The sequence below is a fragment of the Trachypithecus francoisi genome, unplaced genomic scaffold (assembly GCF_009764315.1).
Source record: "Trachypithecus francoisi isolate TF-2019V2 unplaced genomic scaffold, Tfra_2.0 Lachesis_group8, whole genome shotgun sequence".
NCBI lineage: Eukaryota > Metazoa > Chordata > Mammalia > Primates > Cercopithecidae > Trachypithecus > Trachypithecus francoisi.
The window spans coordinates 53,274,194-53,294,287 of NW_022681473.1; the positions used below are offsets into that span (position 1 = coordinate 53,274,194).

The 20,094-nt window shown below is 33.0% G+C and overlaps 1 protein-coding gene across 4 annotated transcripts in view; it reads right to left on the reverse strand.

The window, feature by feature from the left end:
* Positions 1-20,094, reverse strand: part of USP47 (ubiquitin specific peptidase 47) — a 117,792-nt gene that overhangs the window by 15,781 nt on the left and 81,917 nt on the right. For all 4 annotated transcript variants that reach the window (XM_033205811.1, XM_033205809.1, XM_033205812.1 and 1 more), the window contains 9 exons: positions 19,140-19,307; positions 12,515-12,646; positions 11,957-12,033; positions 11,336-11,391; positions 8,981-9,093; positions 8,157-8,261; positions 5,595-5,802; positions 3,698-3,813; positions 1,528-1,647 (listed from right to left, as the gene is read on the reverse strand). In XM_033205811.1, the coding sequence (XP_033061702.1) occupies positions 1,528-1,647; positions 3,698-3,813; positions 5,595-5,802; positions 8,157-8,261; positions 8,981-9,093; positions 11,336-11,391; positions 11,957-12,033; positions 12,515-12,646; positions 19,140-19,307 (1,095 nt within the window). The remainder of the gene's footprint in view (positions 1-1,527; positions 1,648-3,697; positions 3,814-5,594; positions 5,803-8,156; positions 8,262-8,980; positions 9,094-11,335; positions 11,392-11,956; positions 12,034-12,514; positions 12,647-19,139; positions 19,308-20,094) is intronic.

A 20,094-nucleotide genomic window follows, 5' to 3' on the forward strand; every position in this document is an offset into this window, starting at 1 on the left:
CTTGTTTATTGGGTTGTCCAATTTCAGAAGGTTGTATTATATATCCTTCTCTTTAGGAAATTAATACTCTGGTTTTTCTTTAGATTGTATAAATCTTTCACCTTTAGGAAATCCAAGTTTAGCCTGAATTACAGACACAGGAACATGTGTAAAGACACCCTGTGAATATAACACCAAAATCCAGATCATGGAAAAATTTAATGGGCAAATGACCTGGCTTTGTAATAAATAAACTGCAAGGAAGCAAACAAAAAAGACACATGAAAATTAACAGAAAAAAAATTTTCTAAGATGATCAGAGAAATTTGAACACTGACTAGATATTGGCTGATATTAAGGTATTTCTTAGGTATATAACGTAATTGTCATTTTTTTAAAAGTTCTCTTCATTTAGATATATGTTCATATTATCTATAGATGAAATGATGAAATGATCCTGGGGAAGTTTATCAAATAATCTGGGGGAAGTAGGTGGTTAAATTATAGATGAAACAAGAGATGATCACTGTAGAAGCTGAGTGATGGGGATGTGTAGGGGGTCACTCTATTTTCCCTATTTTCTCTACTTTTGTTTATGTTTGAAATTTTCCATAATACATCTTTTTTTTAAATGAAATTCGTATTTGGCATAAATTTGGCAATTATAAATAGCATGTTGGGTGTTGCATAAAAGGATAACACTATAATTATCCTATTCAGTAAATGTTACAAATTGAAACCAGTACGCTAACCATTTAAGAAAAAAGAAAAGTTAGATCCCTATGGCACTTCTTACCCTAAAGAAGTATTGGAGGGGATTAGAGATTTTAATGTTTTACATATACACACACACATATACACATACATCCCCTCCCCCACCACACAAAAGTTTTAGAAGTGTAGGTGAATAAAATTTACATATTATTAATAAAATAATACTAAAAAGTTAAATGAGATAAAAGACTTGACTGTACTAAGATGAATGAGACTAGAAAGTGATAAAAACATATATGAAAAATGATAAATGATGAAACACATAATAGCAAGACAGAAGAAGAGGACTAACATGAACTTTCTCATTTCCAACAGAGAAAAATGAGTAGGCAAAGGGAATAATGTTGGGTGAACTCAAGATTACAATTTTCTCTATACCAGGTATGCCTCTTACCCTCACCACGAAGCACTGCTTTATGGGACAAGCTCAAGAAAAAACAAAATCCAGGGGACATAATCACTGTGGACAGAAATGGTTATGAAGGCTTCACCAAAGAGGTAGGACTAATCTGGAGACTGAAAACAAAAAACAAAAAAACAAAAAAATACAGGGAGGAGGAAGAACACTCCAGGTAGGAATGCATATGAACAAAGGCAAAGAAGAGGAGAACCAGTAGGACTGATTCACAGGACAGAAAGGAGGCTGACCTGACCTGACTACAAAGGAAGGTAATTATTGGGTTGAGAATTTTAAATTAAGTTCCAGACAGATGTTGAACAGCTGTGGAGGCCAGGCTTATAATGAAAATAGTAATTAAAAAATAAATGACATACCTTGTTACTTCTAAAAAATCCTTCAGCTTTCAGGGTTTTACTGGAGACACTGAGAAGACGCAAATCATTATAGCAGCGTTCGAGCACTATTCTCATTGTTTCAGCAGGTAAATGGATGGCCTATAATGAAAGCAATTTAATAAAAAGTACTCTTTCAAAAATAATTCTGCTTGACTTAAAAATATGGGACAGCAAGACACTGCTGAGTTCTTCTCAAAAGCAGCAGAGAGAAAAATAATTTTAGTAGAGGTTTTAAAATTTTTGAATAATTGAAGGGAAAAATTAGTTATAGCCATAAATTATGCTGCAAATCAGGAGAACAAAGTACCACTTATAAATATATACTCTGAAACTATTTGAAAGGTAAGGATTTTCTCCTAGAAACTCTATTACTCTCAAACTTGCCAAGTAAATGAGTGATATGATTCCAAAGAAACTGCATAACTGACTTTTTGACTGCTGATATCAAAACGTTGAACTTCTTGGCTTTTGACGGGCCCTTCTGTAGTCTGTGAATAGCTGTTAATACTTTTATCAAAGCAATAAGCAATTTTCCTTTGTGTAAAATGAGAAGATTAGTAGGTAAAATTTTAAGTTATTCTGAAAGTCCACATCTTTAATTTTTGGAGTCATTTTATAAATTTTACATGAAAGCAGCAGACAAAAATACTTTACATTTAAAAGAACACAATTAATTTTCAATGCAACAAAGGTCATCAGTTATAAATACCTAATTCTTAAGCAGGCTGGTTAAAAATACTGTATTTGTTCACATGATGTTTTGTGACTGCCTTTATTATCTATAGACATATTTTTCTCAATAAGATTATAAACTTCTTGGGGAAGAAACTATTGTATCTCTTTCTTTTGTATTATGTGTGAGTGCTCATTAAACTAAATTTTTTTACATTTGGCATTCATATTTTAAAAATGTAATATACAGTATATTATCACAACATAGTATGCATTTACAAGCAATTTCATCACAAAATTTCACAAAATGATTTGTTTCCTGGTTACTACTTTAGCAAAATTGTTAGAAGTCATATGTAGAAGTCAAAATACAGACTTTTTTTAAACATAATAACCACCAACTCTTACATGATACCTTACATTTTTTTTCCACAGAGCATTTATTTATTTTTCATTAATGTTCACTACAACTCTGTTAAACAGGTATTTATAACCCCAGATAATGAGATGAAAGACAAGACTACCATAAGATGAATGACTGAAAACTGGACTCGACTTGTACTTATGGAACAACTTCCACTACACCAGGGGATGTTAACCTATGGTTCGAGAACCCTGCAAAATTTGCCTGTTTGTATGCTCAAGGTTCTGCCGAGTATAGGACCCTTGAAAGGATGATAATCATTTGTCTGGTGTGGACTAATCCTTTTGCCCTCCAAAATTTGAATGTTTTCATTGTTATATTTTTCCAGCTCAAAATATCTGAATGAGCCTATTTTCTTTATCACTAGCTCATATAATGGTGCCAGTATTTAATTCATCACCTTCCCTGTCAAGTCTACACCCTCACCTTCCTCCTCTATTTCTATTAAAAGTATCTCTACTTTTCTGGTTACCTAAGTTTGAAACCCCTGGCTCAGGTCATTGGTGCATCTGCTTTACCCCAACATTTAACAATTACAAGTCCTACAGATTCTATCTCTCTTGGACTCTATGCCTTCTCTCATTTCCAGTCATACACCTGCACTTGAATTATTTCAACAGTTTCTTCCTCTCCAATCCTGACTCCCCTCAAGGCATGTGGAACACTAATCTATTGTCACCAGACACTAAATGCAGCATTGCCGTGCTTAAAAACAATGAAAACAAAAATTTAACTTCTTATTGCCTACACCAAAAAGGAACCCAAACTTTCGTGTTTACTGTTTAAAGCTCTTCATGAAATAAACTGTATTTATATTTCCAATCCCGTATTTTATGATAATCCAGCCAACACATATAAGTTGTTATATGTACTTGCCTCACACTTTCTTACCTCTACACTTTACTCAATCTGTTTCTTTTAACTATAGTTGTCTCCTAACTACAAATATTAGCTCCTAGAGGTAGAGCATATATCTTATTCATAACTATCACACAGTGTCTTGTACACAGCAGGCACTCAAAAATGTATTTACAGACCTCTTTTAAAACTTACCTTTGAAATCAGTTGTTTGAACTCTGTAACTGTCTGATTTAAGTAAGCACGAACAGTTATAGGAGCAGCTACAGATTCTGCCTTTAGATCAACAACATGAACTTTCACCATCACTTCTGTCACATTTGAAGACATAAACACATAATTGGAGGTTATTTTTTAACGTATTTCACATGAGTAATACATTCTTAACGTGTTTCTAATAGATGAAAAATCCAAACTTCCAAGTACAGATGAAAACAACAACAATGAATAAATATAAATCACCAGATACTGCAAAACAAATACTAAAGGCAACATAGCACTCCTGCTTGCTTTTGAACAAACCCCTTATTAAGCCACTCAAGACCTTGTTCATCATCAAAGACTTCCTATCCTCAAAATAATATTTTCTATATCCCAAGGAAAATTCCACACAAAAACTGTTCTGATTATGCCTTTGTTTTCTCACTTAAATCCTTTATATTGAAATTTAATCCCAAATTCTTCTCTTCTGTTTTCAGGAGGTTATGTTTATAACTAAACTCTTAATCACTTGAAAAATAAATGATCTTCAAACACTGTATTTCATACATAGTTATTCTGTATCTGTTTTATGTTAACCCTCAGTTTTTTTCCTACATTGTTAATCTAAGTTTGACAAAATATTCCGCTAAGATCTTGACTGTTAATGAATAAAGACTACTTTATAAGTCTTACAATCCACACTAGCATTTAGAGTTCTCTTTCAAATAAGAGGTATTACTGCTGACTCATGTTATATCTTAATCATTCTTTTTCCTGTCTAGCAAAAAGAAAAAAAAAAAAAAAAAAGCAAGGAAATGTCCTTATGGGACTCTTTATAGATAGGGTAGAGTCTTAGAAGTTGAAGTAGGCATCATAAGGTTTTCAGAAATAAAATTTTCCCACTTAAGAGAGGTAGACTCCTTGAAAGAATACTATATCTAACCTACTCTGTAAAGAGAGGCCTTCATTTAAAAAGGAGATATACAGGATCCACAGATGAATATTATTATAAAAGGGCAGAATAAGGTTTTGTAAGTTCAACTTTTAGGAAAAAAACACAGAAAACCTAAGTCTGAATTCTGACTAACCACTAATGCAAAGGAGTTAGGGTCAAGACACAACAGTAAGGATTTTGTAAAATTATATAAACATTTTGCTTTTCTTCTATTTGTTACAATTTATATATGGTAATTATAGAAAACTCTGGACATGAACAGACCATGTAACTGTGTACAGGGAAATTGTCTCTGGGAAAACTAGGGGCATGATATTCTGGTTTTCCTAAACAGTCTCAAAGGAAAAACAAACAAACAAAAAACTCAATGTGCTGAGTGAATGTGATAGATTTAATGAAGAAAGAAAAGCTGAAGTCCCTGGGACCTGTAGAAATAGAAAGGATGAAGAAAAATTTTAATGCTGACAATGATGGGATAATGAATCCACCCTTCCAAAGAAATCCTGAAAAACAGCCTCGACTTCTAAGATTTTATGGGAATATACTTTTTTTTGGACCAAGGTCTTCTCTATAAAGAGAAAGAAAGAGAAAGAAAGAGAAAGAGAGATCTTCCTAAGACAGCAATTGATAACTTTAGGGATTAACAGCATCCAGAATGATTCTGTACTGCACAATGGAGAAGAAAAAACCCACTGAAGACCATAAGCTAGAAGTTTTGCTGTTTTTTTGTTGTTTTTAAAATTATGCATACAACTCTTTGCAAGTAATCTAGAACTTAATTCCAAGCTGTTGCTGAGTACTTCTCAACCTGTCAAAATTATTCTACATTTTAAGACCATATGAAAATTATGCTCATTTCTACAATAAAAAAAAAAAAAAACTTTCTCATGAACATTGTAAGTACAGTAGAACTAAAAATAGTGTAAAATTGCTCACCTCCAGGTTTATAAGACTGGAAAACTTGATCAGGCTTTCTCGTCTCCAACAGCAGATCAAACATATATGTTGACTTGACACCACCTAGTAGAAGCCCCATTGGTGTATCTTCTTCTCCTTCATATGACCGTTCTAGATAATCATGAAACTCATCATATTTAACAAGGCGACAGCAATCCAGGGGTATTACCTCTTCTAAATCCATCATCTAAAAGAAAGTAATCCCCCAGAAAGAAAAAATATATATACATATATAAATACACAGTGTTTTAGTCTGTTGGGTAATAACACTACAATAGGCCCTAACAAAATCCACACATTTATGATTTGCATCAAAGTTACAGGCACAACTTAAATGTTATTTTTAAATAATTATGTTTCATTATCCCTCAAATCATATAAAGCATGTATTAAATACATTTTTTATTTTTTAAAAAGTAAACTTAATAAACTTTAGATGTAGAAACAAAATCAATGTATTATAACTATTGTTCGTAATCAACTAAGCTGGAAACACAGAGGAAAACAACCGAACAGCCAACTAGAATATGCATCTTTTGTTTTCTTAATCCAATCTGGAGTAGAATTGATAATTCGTGTATCTAGTAACAATCTAAGTACAGGAGGACAGCATGTCTCATAAAGCCATCAAAAAGGGTATGGCTTCTGTCTCTCAGGTGCCACCTCATTCCTCTCCAGATATCCCCTTTCAATATTAGCCTCCAGAATACTTACAGCTCATGGTATAGGAATTTCTATCATAAAATTTCCTTCTAGCTTATGTCACTAATAGATGACATACCCTGGTTGCAACAACTCTCTTGATAAGAAATAAGCCTCCTAGAGAAACATAGTAGGATTGCTTAGAAGTATTCAATGTTCATTTAAGGTTGTGATTACGATTTTCAAGAAGGACTTGTAAGGCTCAGTGTATCCCCATTGATCTCTACTCCTCCCCAACTCCCATCCACAACAATGAAGCTCTATTTTTGGCATATAAGATTGACTTCTCTCTTCTGTTTGTTTCTTTTTATTTGCAAACTTTCACACTTCCTACTTTCAAGACTAATGCTTGCAATCCACCATTATATTTAAAGAATTTTTACCAAAATGAGGCAAATCCAGAGCCATCCATCCATCTTAATGTTTGTTCATTCATTTATCCATTCAACATACCCAACCATTTTTGACTTTTCTATATACCAGGGAAGAATACTAAAAATAAAATTGTGAGCAAAACCAGAATGGTTTTTGCACTTGTATGTGCTTATAGTCTAGTGAGTGACAGTAATATTAATTAAAATAGTCAAACAATTAAATGTAAAATTTCAATACTGATAAGTGCTATGCAGGACCAGATGTATAATATAAATGATTCTCAAACTTGACTATGTCTAAGAATCACCTGATGTATGTGTTAAAATGCCTATTCCCAGGTTCCAACAGAGAAATTCTGATTCATCTGCAGCAATTAGCATTTTTAATAAGAATGTGACTCTGGTGCAGATTGTGCTGGATCACACTTTGAGAAACAATGTCAGCTATCTTGTGTGTTATTTTTAGTTATTTTATTGGTTCCATTATAACTACACACAAAATGATGTAGTATGCAATTTTTTTCTCTAGGTAATGATGGTTTAATTTCAGTCATTCTGTTAATGCTTATATGGAAAGGGGAAAACTTTAATTTGTTAAGTATCATAAATGACATTTAGAACGATCTGGTGAAACAGCGTGACCCCATTTGCCTTTCAAACCTCATTAATAACTTTCCACTACTCTTAGAGAACAAAATGCAAACTTCTATTTCACAAAATCTCTAATTTCATTTTATGGTACTCTGTGCTCACTTAAAACAATCTAAACATATGGCTCCTTTCTTCAGTTTCTTAAATGTGCCAAACATCTCCTCACCTCAGCACTTTTGCACATGCTGTTCACTCTACTTAGAATATTCTTCCTTGAGCACGGGCCAGTGATGGAGTGGGTAATGCATCTGACTATGGACCAGTATATTCCTCCTCAACTTTTTGCATCGCTGCCTCCCTTTCTCATGGTTAAAGTCTCAAATTTTCTCAATTTACTACTAATGTATTTACAGCATCTAAATAATAAAATAATTGCAAATTGTGATGTTTACATATGTTTTGTCTGTTCTTTCCAATGCATTGTAAACTCCATGAAGGCAGTGACCACGTCTTGTTCACTTTCCTATCTCTAACACCTCATGTTGTCTTATTCACTCTAACATCTCTAATGTTTCATACAGTAAGCACTCAAGAAATATACGTTAAATGAACAGAAAGAACAAATAAACATTCTGTTTCTAATTTTAATTCTGGGATCTAGAAAGTTTAAATGGCTTCCAGAGAGAGAAAATTTTCAAAATCAACTGACTATGCTCCAAAGGAGATATATAAATATACTCAGTAAGAGATAAATTAACTGGTTACCAGGGTTACTGCCAGTGTTTATATAACTATTATCCATAATAAAAAATTGGGAAATTATGTTAATACTGTTGTATTAGTAAGTAAATGCCAATGATGCAGTTAAACATACCTTATAAGCCATTTCTACTGCTTCCTTTAATGTCTTATCCTTATGAACCTCCAATTTATTTTCCATCATTACTTGTTTTGTAGGATGCAAACAGAATAATTTTATCTAGAAAATGTAAAATATCATCAACTCTGCAGTTCAAGAGTCAAAGTTCAATTCTTCCGTAGACAGCATTTTTTCCTAATTGTCAAAATACTCTAATTTTTTAAAAGAACATAATTGAGATCATTCTTTCTTCTATCCTTTCTCACTTAGTCCTTGACACTGATGATGTCTCACACCATACAAAAATTCAAAAACATTAATTTTAACAACTGTATGTTTCCTTAAAAGCATGTATGTTTATGTAATCATTCCCCTACTGATATACATTTGGGTTTCCATTTTTTCCCTAATTTGGAAAATGCTATAATGAATATCCCTGTAATCAAAGTATTACAGTAATTATGATTATTTCATTAGATAATAATTCCATAAGAGAAATTATATTTTAAAATATGATTTTGCTTAAGGCTCTTGATAACTACTACTCAATTTCTATCCAATTTTTACTGATTTATTTTCTTTTAGTAGGATAAGAGAATGTCTCTACCTCAACTGTGGCTTCACCAGCACTGAGCACCGTCACTACGTGTTTCTGGGTTTTTACACGTCAAATCAAATCAAATCAAATTTTACCTTTATAGTATAGTTGGTTATACTGTTCAATGATCATGATAGCATAACTGTCTACAGAATCAACCCAATGAGTCAGTCATTAGAATTGCAGTTAACCAAGCTTAAAGATAGCACTTTCAATTAAAAATAAAATGATGGAATTCAACCTTGCATGTATTGCGCTCAATTTCTCGTTGTCTCTTTTCTTGTTCTTCCAACTCTCTCTCTTTCTGCACCAAGTTTTTAATATGTTCTGGGTATTCATCCACTTCTAGAAATTCTATTAGTAATAAAAACAGGATAAAACAGTGTCACTGAAACTGAGCTCCCTTTATTCATCCTGCTTCACTATGCTCTCATGGTATATACTTCTACTATAGCACTCATGGAGATGTATCTCCATTATATCCCTCTCTCAACTTGGAATACAAGCTTTGTCCAGAAAAGGGTTAAGAGATAGTTAACAGGGACACATGGTTAGGTCTCATATCTTAAAGAGCCATGTATTTATTCAAAATGGCTCTTGGCTCCAGAACAACTCCAATACGTGGATTAATATTGTAGAATGAAAAAGCTCTCTGCAACTTGAAAATAGAATAATTTCTGACTTCAAATCATGCCATCCCATCAAACTGTGTGACCTTGGGCAAGTTTACTTCTCCAACGTAGGTCTCTTCAGCTTATCAATATCATCTATCCCATAAAGTTACTACCTGAGATACAATAAAACTTAATAAATGCTGCTGCTGTTGCTGCTACCAAATACTACCTATTTGTTTACTATTATCTTTCCCGTGTTCTCAAAGCAGTGTTTAGCTGCCTCCTGACCAAAGAATGCAGAGTCATAAAACTGACACCTTCATCTACTGGATTTCTCCCTGTCTATATGGTCAAGATTCATTTGAATACAAAAAGTGATGATTATTTGTGATACAGTTTGGATATCTGTCCTTGCCCAAATCTCATGCTGAACTGTAATCTCCAATACTGGAGGTGGGGCCTGGTGGGAGATGTCTGGGTCATGAGGGTGGATCCCTCATGGCTTGGTGCTGTCTTTGCGATACTGAGTTCTCATGAGTTCTAGTCATTTAAAAGTGTGTGGCACCCCTCCCCCACAACCGGAACTTGCTTGCTCCTGCTTTTGCCATGTGAAATGCCTGCTCCTGTATTGCCGTCTGACATGACTGAAAGCTCCCTGAGGCTTCATCAGAAGCTGAGCAGATGCTAGCATCATGCTTCCTGCAAAGCCTGCAGAACTGTGAGACAATTAAACTTCTTTTCTTTATAAATTACTCAGTTTTGGGTATTTCTTTATAGCAATGTGAAGACAACCTGATATAATTTGTGAAGCTACTTTTAAACAATTAGTTAAAAGAAAGAATTATATGCAAAAAATGATTATTCTAATCATTTTTACAAAAGTTTTTCTTAATAATCACAACTTCATATGTAACTCAAAGACAATATGAAATGATGACACCATTTGATGAAGCCAATGATTATTTGGCATGAAAAAGGGAAAATAATTTTTATCAAAAATAGCATGTGTCTGTAAAAGGTAAAAGCTGTTGCTTCTAGGAAAGAACTGTAATTTAAAAAATATTCCATATCATATAATACAGCGCCCTCTGGTGCTTTATAACAAAACTAGAGTTGGGGGAGTAAAGGAAGGCTGAGTTACTGCATTATCGGAAGGCTGGGTCCACATGAGGGACATGAATTATAATACTCTCTACTTCCAGATAGCTATGACCTGGGACAGCTTACTCTTTGGGGTAGTTTCTTTATAATACAGTACAAATGATTGCTTCTGCTCTTAAATCCCTGTTCTGAAATGACTTATATAATTTCCAATTATTTTTTCATTAATTCCATAGCAAATTATTGAACGTTACTATATGACACATCCTGAAATATACTTTATGTGAAAAGATGACTAAGTCCTAAGCCTTGTACCAACTGAATTCACCATCTAATGAGGGTTTACAAAAATGTGAATAAAAACATAATGCTTGAAACAGATTTACTAACAGCAATGGTAGTTTCTAAACAAAGGAAATAGACTGAAATCAAAGACTGTGATTACTTTTTTTAATTATGAAAAGACTATGAGCAAACACATCACCTGTATAAGTATCTGTACATGCCCCCTATACATTTGTAATACAGCCTGAGTCAAAATTAGCAAGAAAAAACAAACACTGCAATATTTTAAGAGCAATAATTCCAAATATGTTATGATCCCTATATCAGACTGCACATAATATAATCTTACTACTAATAAACATTCAATTTATTTAATGTAGTTTTGTCTCTTCATATACTAAAAAATAATTCAACAACATTTTTTTAAGGTCCTTACCAGTTGGTATTATTTTATAACAGTCTTTGTAAATAATTCTTCCAGGCATAAAACAACTTAATTATCTTATCATTTAAAAGTAGTTATCTGGGTTTGCACACTTACAAAAGACATTAGTTTATAACACAAATTAAAATCAAATAACTACAGGTAAACATACTTGCATTTCTGGCTGGATCCTTTAGTCTATAGATCAGCATATATGCATTTGTGGAACTAGCAGAAACATAAAAAAGATTAATAGGGATAAAAAGTAGATTATAAAGATTCTACTTCTAAGCATGAAGTACTTACTTTAAATCGTGATTTTTTTTTTAAAAATTAGAAAATCATGCCACTGTTCACAGACACATTCAGATTTAAAACATTCCAGATAAGAGGAAAATCACATTTAGAGAAGATTCCGTATCTCTTCTTGGTAATACAGTAAAGTCTTTAACAAAATTGTGTACTGGAATGTCTACATACAACAGTTAAGTCAGGGGTCAGCAAGTTTTTTCCAGCAAGGACCAAACAGTAAAAATCACAGGCTTTGCAGGCCATATGGTCTGTGCTGCAACTACTCAACTATGTTATTATAGTGTAAAAGCATTAACACATAATATAGAAACAAATGGCTATGTCAGTGTTCAAACTTCACTTCCAAAATATGGAGGCAGGTTGGATTTGGCTCATGGGTTGTAGTCTGTCAATCTCTTGGTTAAATCTTTGATGATAAAAAACACTGAGAAGCTAAAATTAATTCTAACTTCTAAACACTGAAAATTAGGAAATTGCTTACCTTGCGAAAGCACTGGAATAATATCCTCTGCTTCCTGAAGATCCACCATGTGTTTTCTTAATGTCCTCTTGTGTTATCTGAAAATGTGTTACATGATTTTTTTTTTGCAAATTCTATAACACTATCACATTAATGTCAATATGTAACTCAATCTTTAACCTCAGAGTTAAATGATATGAAAGACCTTCACGATTGCTCACACAGCTACCAATTCACAAAATTTAATCATAATCAGTGGCTGCTTAACCAGCCAGTCAGTTCTAGCATTCCTGATCACACGTGAAGCACAAGTAGCACCTATGAAGGCTCAGGCCCAGAGGAAAATTGGTAGTCTATCTCTGGAGATATTCAGCAAGCCCCAAACAAAACAAAGCAAAACAAAGAAATAATAAACAAACGCAAGAACTTTACTAAAAGCAAAAATTAAAGACAGATTTGATATGGGTCTTAAGATGTACCACCAGACAGATTCACTCATTCTTAATAAAACTCACTGTTGTTTAGAAGCATTCTTACTCCCATCTTTCAGAGTAATAATCCTAAAGGACACCTCCTTACCCTGCTGACATGTTGATCATTGAAGCTGTACCACTGCTCATCACTGAATGACTTTATACATGCATAATAATGACCACCAGCAGCACTCCCGGAATGAACCATAACAGAGAAAAGTTCATAGATCAAGGAATTCTAAGGGGAAAAAATAAAAGTAACTCAGAGGAGAAGAAAAACAGAACCCTTATTTGTGTATTTCCTATTCTCTGTTAACACGCAGAGAAGTAACATGGTTAGTTGTCTTATATATTATAGGTCAACTTTCCCCTAAGGCAAAACAAAAATGGCAAGTTATAAAATAACTGTATACACCACAAGTTACACAAGTTTCATCAGTGCATTCTTTCACATTTTAATTATGCTATAACCTTTGAAACCATATATATCTGTAAATATAAACCTACATATGTAAAAATTAAATAAGTCTAACATTTCAGAAGCAGATGCTAATTACAATGCTGTTCTAAAATGCACAGTCGATAAAAAAATTCCCAAGTAACATACTGTTTCTTATTCAAATTTTATTTCCTTTACAAAAGAGCTGAGGAATATAATTATTTGGAATATCTTCTAATGCATTTATGCATTATCTGTGATATCATGATTTACTGATTTATCTCTCTCATATTAAGAATGAATCCTGAATTATACTATATCTACAATAAATTAAAATTGTTTCTTTAGCTTCCTGTGCTGCAAACAATTCTTTAAAGTTTGGAGCTAAAGATTATTTTAGGCAAACTTAAGTATTTGTGGAAGAAAATCAAGAAAAGAGGCAACTTGTTTAAAAAAAATGAGGTCATTTATAATGACTTGTTTTTATATTTAAGACAATCTTTTCTTTCAGAAGCCCACGCACTTCACAACTCCTAAGACAGTTTGAGATACTGGAGACTTTGCAGACCAGTAACTCTATTACAAAAAAAGAACAGGTAGGAAGACAGAAACAGAGAATAAGGAAGTTAAAAAGGCAGTCTGACATCAGAAGACTACCAGTTTATGACGGACAAGCTTTATTTTATTTACTTTTCTACAAATACTAGGGTATCTCTTCTTTATTCTTTGCCTAAAAAGCATTTTAGAGCCTTCTATAATTTTTAAGAAATTCTAATTTATCTTAAAATAACTTTAAACTGACCACAATATATTGTTAATTAGTGAAATTTCTAGAACAAATTTTGAAAATGTCTGAAAACTTGTTTATGTGGTTCAGATTTTATTCCTACAACTAAAATTAATCACAGTGGTGACAGGGAGGAAGTTTCAGAGTTTATTTGCAACCCAAAACGTGCTTACAGCATTGAACACCTTATGAAATGTGGTAACTCCATGTTATTAAATTAAAATGCTTTGAATGTAGTAAATACACTAGACAAAATTTTGATATCACTGAATGATATGAACAGTATCTTATGATAAGCAGTCTCTCCACTTAGAAAAAAAATAAACACAGAAAAAGCCTGCCAACCAACAGCTATACATTTTTTAAGTTTCATCACAATGAACAAAGCCAACATAATTATCTTCCTGGAAAATTCTAATAGTAGCAACTTCTACATGACAGTAATGGTGATATATTCAGAAGGCTGAAACACCTTCCAAATTAGAATTGTATATATCTATTTTAAAGCAAAAGATAATACAGTCATGATAGAGTAAGGGTTCTCAAATGTAATAGTTTTAGTTTCAAATCAAATACACTGCTAAAAAGTAGTAAGGAAAGTAAAGTACCTTTACCCAAATCTAGCATGATAATGTGTAAATAAAATTACCCAAAAACATGTCCTAACATTTTCTTCTCTTTTACTACTATTTAACAAAGTAATACATTACTCTTAATAAAAAGAGGATACATCTTCAAACACAGTACTAGCAAACAGAATTACAAATTTCTAAATTTGGGTAGAACAGAAAGCATCTAGTCCAAATTCCTCCAAAATGTAGCAACTGAAAGGCACACAGATTAAATGATTTGCCCAAAGTGATACAGTTTATTAATGGCAAAGTAAGAACTAAAATCTAGATCATCTGGCTCACTAATGCAAGGGTCAAAGAGTGAATATTTTAGGCTTTCTAGGCCATACGGTTTCTGTCGCAACTACTGAACTCTATCATTATAGTACTAAACCAGACATACACAATATGTAAACAACCAGAGTGACAGTGTTCTGATAAATCTTTATTCACAAAAACTGGTAACACTTGGCAACAGACCTGGAAGCTCAACACCAAACAATAAATACCCAACCTGCCCAATAAACCAAAAACCAAAACAACAACAAAATACAAAAACTCCCATGTTTAGGCATATCATGTTCAAACTGAACAAAACCAAAGACAAAAAATCTTTAGGGGAGGCAGAGGGGAAAAACACCTTACCTATAGAGGAACAAGGATAAGAATTATAGCACACTGTCATTATAAACCATGCAAGCAAGAAGAATGTAATGAAATATTTTGTGTTGAAAGAAAAATACCACCAACCTAGAATTCTATAACCAGAGAAATAATCCTTTAAAAGTGAAGAAGAGAAACTAGAAATAACTAGCAAAAGGAAAACTGGAAAATTCACAAATATGTGTAAGCTGTTTTAAACAACACACTCTTGAACAAGCAATGGGTCAAAGAAGAAACCACAAAGGAAATCAGAAAATATCTTGAGACAGATGAAAACAAAAACATAACATACCAAAACTTATGGAATGAAACAAAAGAGGAAAGTTTATAGATGTAAATGCCTACATTAAAAAAAAAAAAAAGAAGAAGACATCTCAAATCAACAACTTAACTTTATACCACAAGGAACCAGAAATAGAAGAACAAACTAAGCTGGTGGGGGGGATGTAAAAAAAAAAAAAAAAAAAAAAAGACGAAAAAACTAGACTCAGAGATAGCAGAAGGAAGGAAATAAAGATTAGAGCAGAAATACAGAATAGAAAAAAAATGACATTAAGAGCTGGCTTTTTGAAAAGATCAACAAAGTTAACAAACCCTTAGCTAGGCTAAGAAAGAGACAAGACTCAAATAACAAAAATCAGAAATGAAAGAGGAGACATTATACTGAAGCCACAAAAATAAAAAGGATCATAAGAGACTACTATGAACAATTATACACCAACAAATTGGATACCCTAGAAGAAATGGATAAATTTCTACAAACGTAACAGCTTACGAAGGCTGACTCAAGAAGATATAAAAAATCCGAACACATCTATAACTAGTAAGGAGACTGAATCAGTAATCAAAAACCTCCCAACAAAGAAAACCCCAGGACCAGGTTGCTTTGCTAGAAAATTTTATCAAACGTTTAAAGAATTAACATGAATCCTTCTCAAACTTTCTGAAAAAGTAAAAAGGAGAAAAACTTCCAAACTGATTCTATTAGGTCAGCATGACTTTGATACCAAAATTAGACAAAGATACTAAAAACTATAGAACATATCTCTTTGATGAACATTCATGCATAAATCCTTAACAAGACACTAGCAAGCCAAATTCAATAATACATTAAAGGACTATACATCATGACTAAGTGATCAATGTAATACACTACACTAACAGAATTAAAAACAAAACCACACGATCAATTGATAAAGAAAAAGTATCTGACAAAATTAAACATTCTTTCATGATAAAAACACTCAACAAACTAGGAATAGAAGGAAATTATCTCAACATTATGAAAGTCTTATATGAAAACCCCACAGCTACCATCATATTAAATGGTGAAAAACTGAAAACTTTCCCTCTAAGATCAGGAACAAAGCAAAGATGCCCATTCATACCATTTCTATTCAGCACAGTACTGAAGTCCTAGCCAGAGCAATCAGGCAGGAAGAAATAAAAGATATCCAAATAGGAAAGAAAGAAGAAAAATTATTTCTGTTCACAGATGACAGTCTTGTATGTAGAAAATAAAGATTCTGCATTAAAAAAAAAAAAAAAAAAAAAACCCTAACAAGTAAATTCAGCAAAAAATGCAGGATACAAAATCAACACACACACAAATCTGTTGCATTTCTGAATACTAACAATTTATTGTTACACTAACACTAACAATCCAAAAAGAAAATTAAGAAAACAATTCCATTTACAATAGTATCAAAGACAATAAAACTCTTATGAATAAACTTAACCAAGGAGGCAGAAGACTCATACACTGAAAAACCATAAAACATCAAGGAGGCCGGGCGTGGTGGCTCACGCCTGTAATCCCAGCACTTTGGGACGCCGAGGTGGGTAGATCATGAGGTCAGGAGATCAAGACCATTGCGGCTAACACAGTGAAATCCCATCTCTACTAAAAATACAAAAAATTAGCTGGGCGTGGTGGCCAGCGCCTGTAGTCCCAGCTACTCAGGAGGGTAAGGCAGGAGAATGGCGTGAACTTGGGAGGTAGAACTTGCAGTGAGCCAAGATCACACCACTGCACTCCACCCTGGGCATAGAGCAAGACTCTGTCTCAATAAAAAAAAAAAAATCAAAGAAAGAAGTTAAAGACACAAATAAATGGAAAGACATCCCGTGTTCATGAGCTGGAAGACTTAATACTGTTTAAATGTCCACACTATACGAAGTGATCTATAGGTTCAATGCAATCCTTATCAATATTGAAAATAGGAAAACAACAGAAAAAGAGAACAAAACCAAAAGATGGTCCTTTGGAAGAAAAACACTCCAACACAATTGGTAAATCTCTAATTAGGCTAACCAAAACAATTAAAAAGAAGACACAAATTGCCAATATCCGAAATGAAGGAAGGTTCATCCCTGCATTAAAAGGACATGAAAGGACAATTAAAAGTACAATAAAGGAATACTTTGTACAACTCTATGCCTCCAAGTTTGATAACGCAGATAAAATGGACCAACTTCTTAAAAATCATAAACCACCAAAACTCACGAAGGAGAAACAGGTAACCTGAAAAACCCTATATCTATTACAGAAATTGAATCAATAATTAATCACTTTCTAAAAAAGAAAGCACCAGGTCCAGATAATTTCCCTGGTGAATTCTACCAAATATTTAAGAAACAATACCAAGTCTCCACAATATCTTCCAAAAATAAAGGCAGAGGGAACATTCCCTAACTTATTACATGAGCCCAACATCACCAAAAGCAGATAAAGACACTATGAGAAAGGAAAACTACAGATCAATGCATCTCATGAACACAGATGCCAAAATTCTCTGCAAAATATTAGTAAATCAAATCAACAATGTATAAAAAGAAATACACACCATGACAAAGCAGGATTCATTCCACGTATGCAAAGATAGCTCAACATTTGAAAATCAATCTATGTAACTCAGGCTGAAGAAGAAAAATTACATACATGATCATATCAACTGACATAGAAAAAAAATCTGGAAAAATCCAATACCCATTCATGATAAAAGTTTCCAACAAAGTAGGAAAAGAATATAAAAAACTGAAAGTCAACATCACACTCAATGGTAAGCAACCGAAAGCTTTCCTCTGAAGACTGGGAACAAGGCAAGGATGTTCTCCCTCACCACTCTATTCAACACTGCATTGGAAGTCCTACCCAGTGCAGTGAGACAAGAAAAAGGCATGCAGATGGGAAAGGAAGAATACTGTCTTTATTTGCAGATGAAATTATAGTGTATGTAAAAACACAGGCGAGGGCTCAGGTTTGGCTTTTGAGCCATAGTTTGCCAACTCTTGCTAAAATGCCATGTTTCTATACTAAGTTACAATATACTTATTACATAGCAATCCCCACTCAACTGTCTGCCCTGAATGAAACAGATAATTTTAAAAGGTAAAGGGTGGTGGTGATAATTAGAAGAATGGCCTTGGTCTGAAAGTAAAATTCTATTTTGAAATATTGTCTTAAAAATCCCTATATTTAATGACTCTGTAATACTTGGGTTAGTCATCAGTCTTCACATTAGTGGTTTATTAGTCACACCACGCTCAGGACATTTTATCTATAATCTTTCCCTCAATAAAACAGAATACATGTGGGAAAAAATGGTCTAAAAAAATCCTTAAAGTTATTGACACAGAGGCAAGATCCCATCCCAGAGATTATGCAATTCTGTGGTTTTCAAATGATAATCCATGGAACTATACCATTTTTCAAAGTGTCTTGAGGACTATTACAGGACAGGGGAGAAAGACTGGGGGCTTTGGCATTTCCCTACTCAGAAAGATCAGATCTATTATTAATTGTCTCATAAAGTGTTCCATGGCCAGACTTTTAAAAATCAATGACTAATCCAACACTTTACTTTTCTATATAAGAACACTCAGACAAAATTTATAGATACTTGCTGCAACCTTAAAGGCAGAGGTGGTAATAGAATCTCGGTTTCTTGACTACTAGGCATCCTTTCTACACCATCCAGCTTGCTTAGACAGTTACAGTATGGTCTCCCAAAAATTAATGTTCCTACCTGTAAGCAGTTTCTCTTGAAGTTTAATTATAGTCATATATATATATATATATGCACAAAAAAACTATATTTGAGAAGTTTTAACTTTCAGAAATTAAGTTTCTTTTAACGAGAACTTTATCAGTAACAACAGCTATAGAATTATATAGCAAGTCAGAGATTATCCTCACTTTCAACTAAAAAATGAAAACTATAAAAGGTACCTTTTCAAGTCCAGATTTTGAGATCTTTTCGGTTCCACTATTGGTTTCAAGGCAGATTCCTTCATCAACACCATCATCATTGGAGAAATCGTTGCTCATCTGATCGCTGTGACAACTACCTTCATTTTCTGCTCCACTGTCAGTGCAACTTTCAGTCTGAGGAGATTTCTTAATAAGACATAATTATCTTAGTTATAAACCAAATACAGAGAAAATATGCTCAACAAAACTTTGTACCTATATACTGCTAATATTTTCACACAATTTAACATATTATTAGCAAAAATATTTTAAGTATATTTATTTTCTCTTAAAAAGTGAGACCTTAAGTAAAATTAAACAAGCAAAAGTGTATTTTAAAAGCATTTATATCATGTCCTTAAAATTCTAATACAACAAATTAGTGATTCAGAATTCTATTAAACCTCATTTATGTTTATTGTTACAATGTAATGGTTGAAATTATCATTTCTTTTAGCAAAATCCACAAAATCAGAAAAGCTGAGCTCCAAAATGAGCTTCTGGTGTTCTCAAATCATGAAAGAATATCATTTATTTTCTTGAACAAAAAGTTCAACTCAGTTTATCAGTGCGTTAGGTATTATAGATAATTAGAAAGAGCAATAAGATATTGCATTTATCCTTAAGAACTTTACCGTCTTTTTACAGGAAGCAGAAATATAATGGTTATAGCACATTATGCTTTTCTATTTTATGGTTTTTAAACCACATTCACACAAATTTAATTTGAAGAATTCTCTTTGTTAGAAATCCCCAAACAATTCTTTCCCCTCTTCACACTTTATATACATCCCTAAAAATGTTTTTATTTAAATAATTTGAGAATTTTCTAAGATGCAGGCTTTTGAAATATGTAAGGCATTGCATAGAAGTTCTTGAGTGAAACCAAGCAATACACAATAAGCACAAACTTTTTGCCAGGAACTCTGTTGTA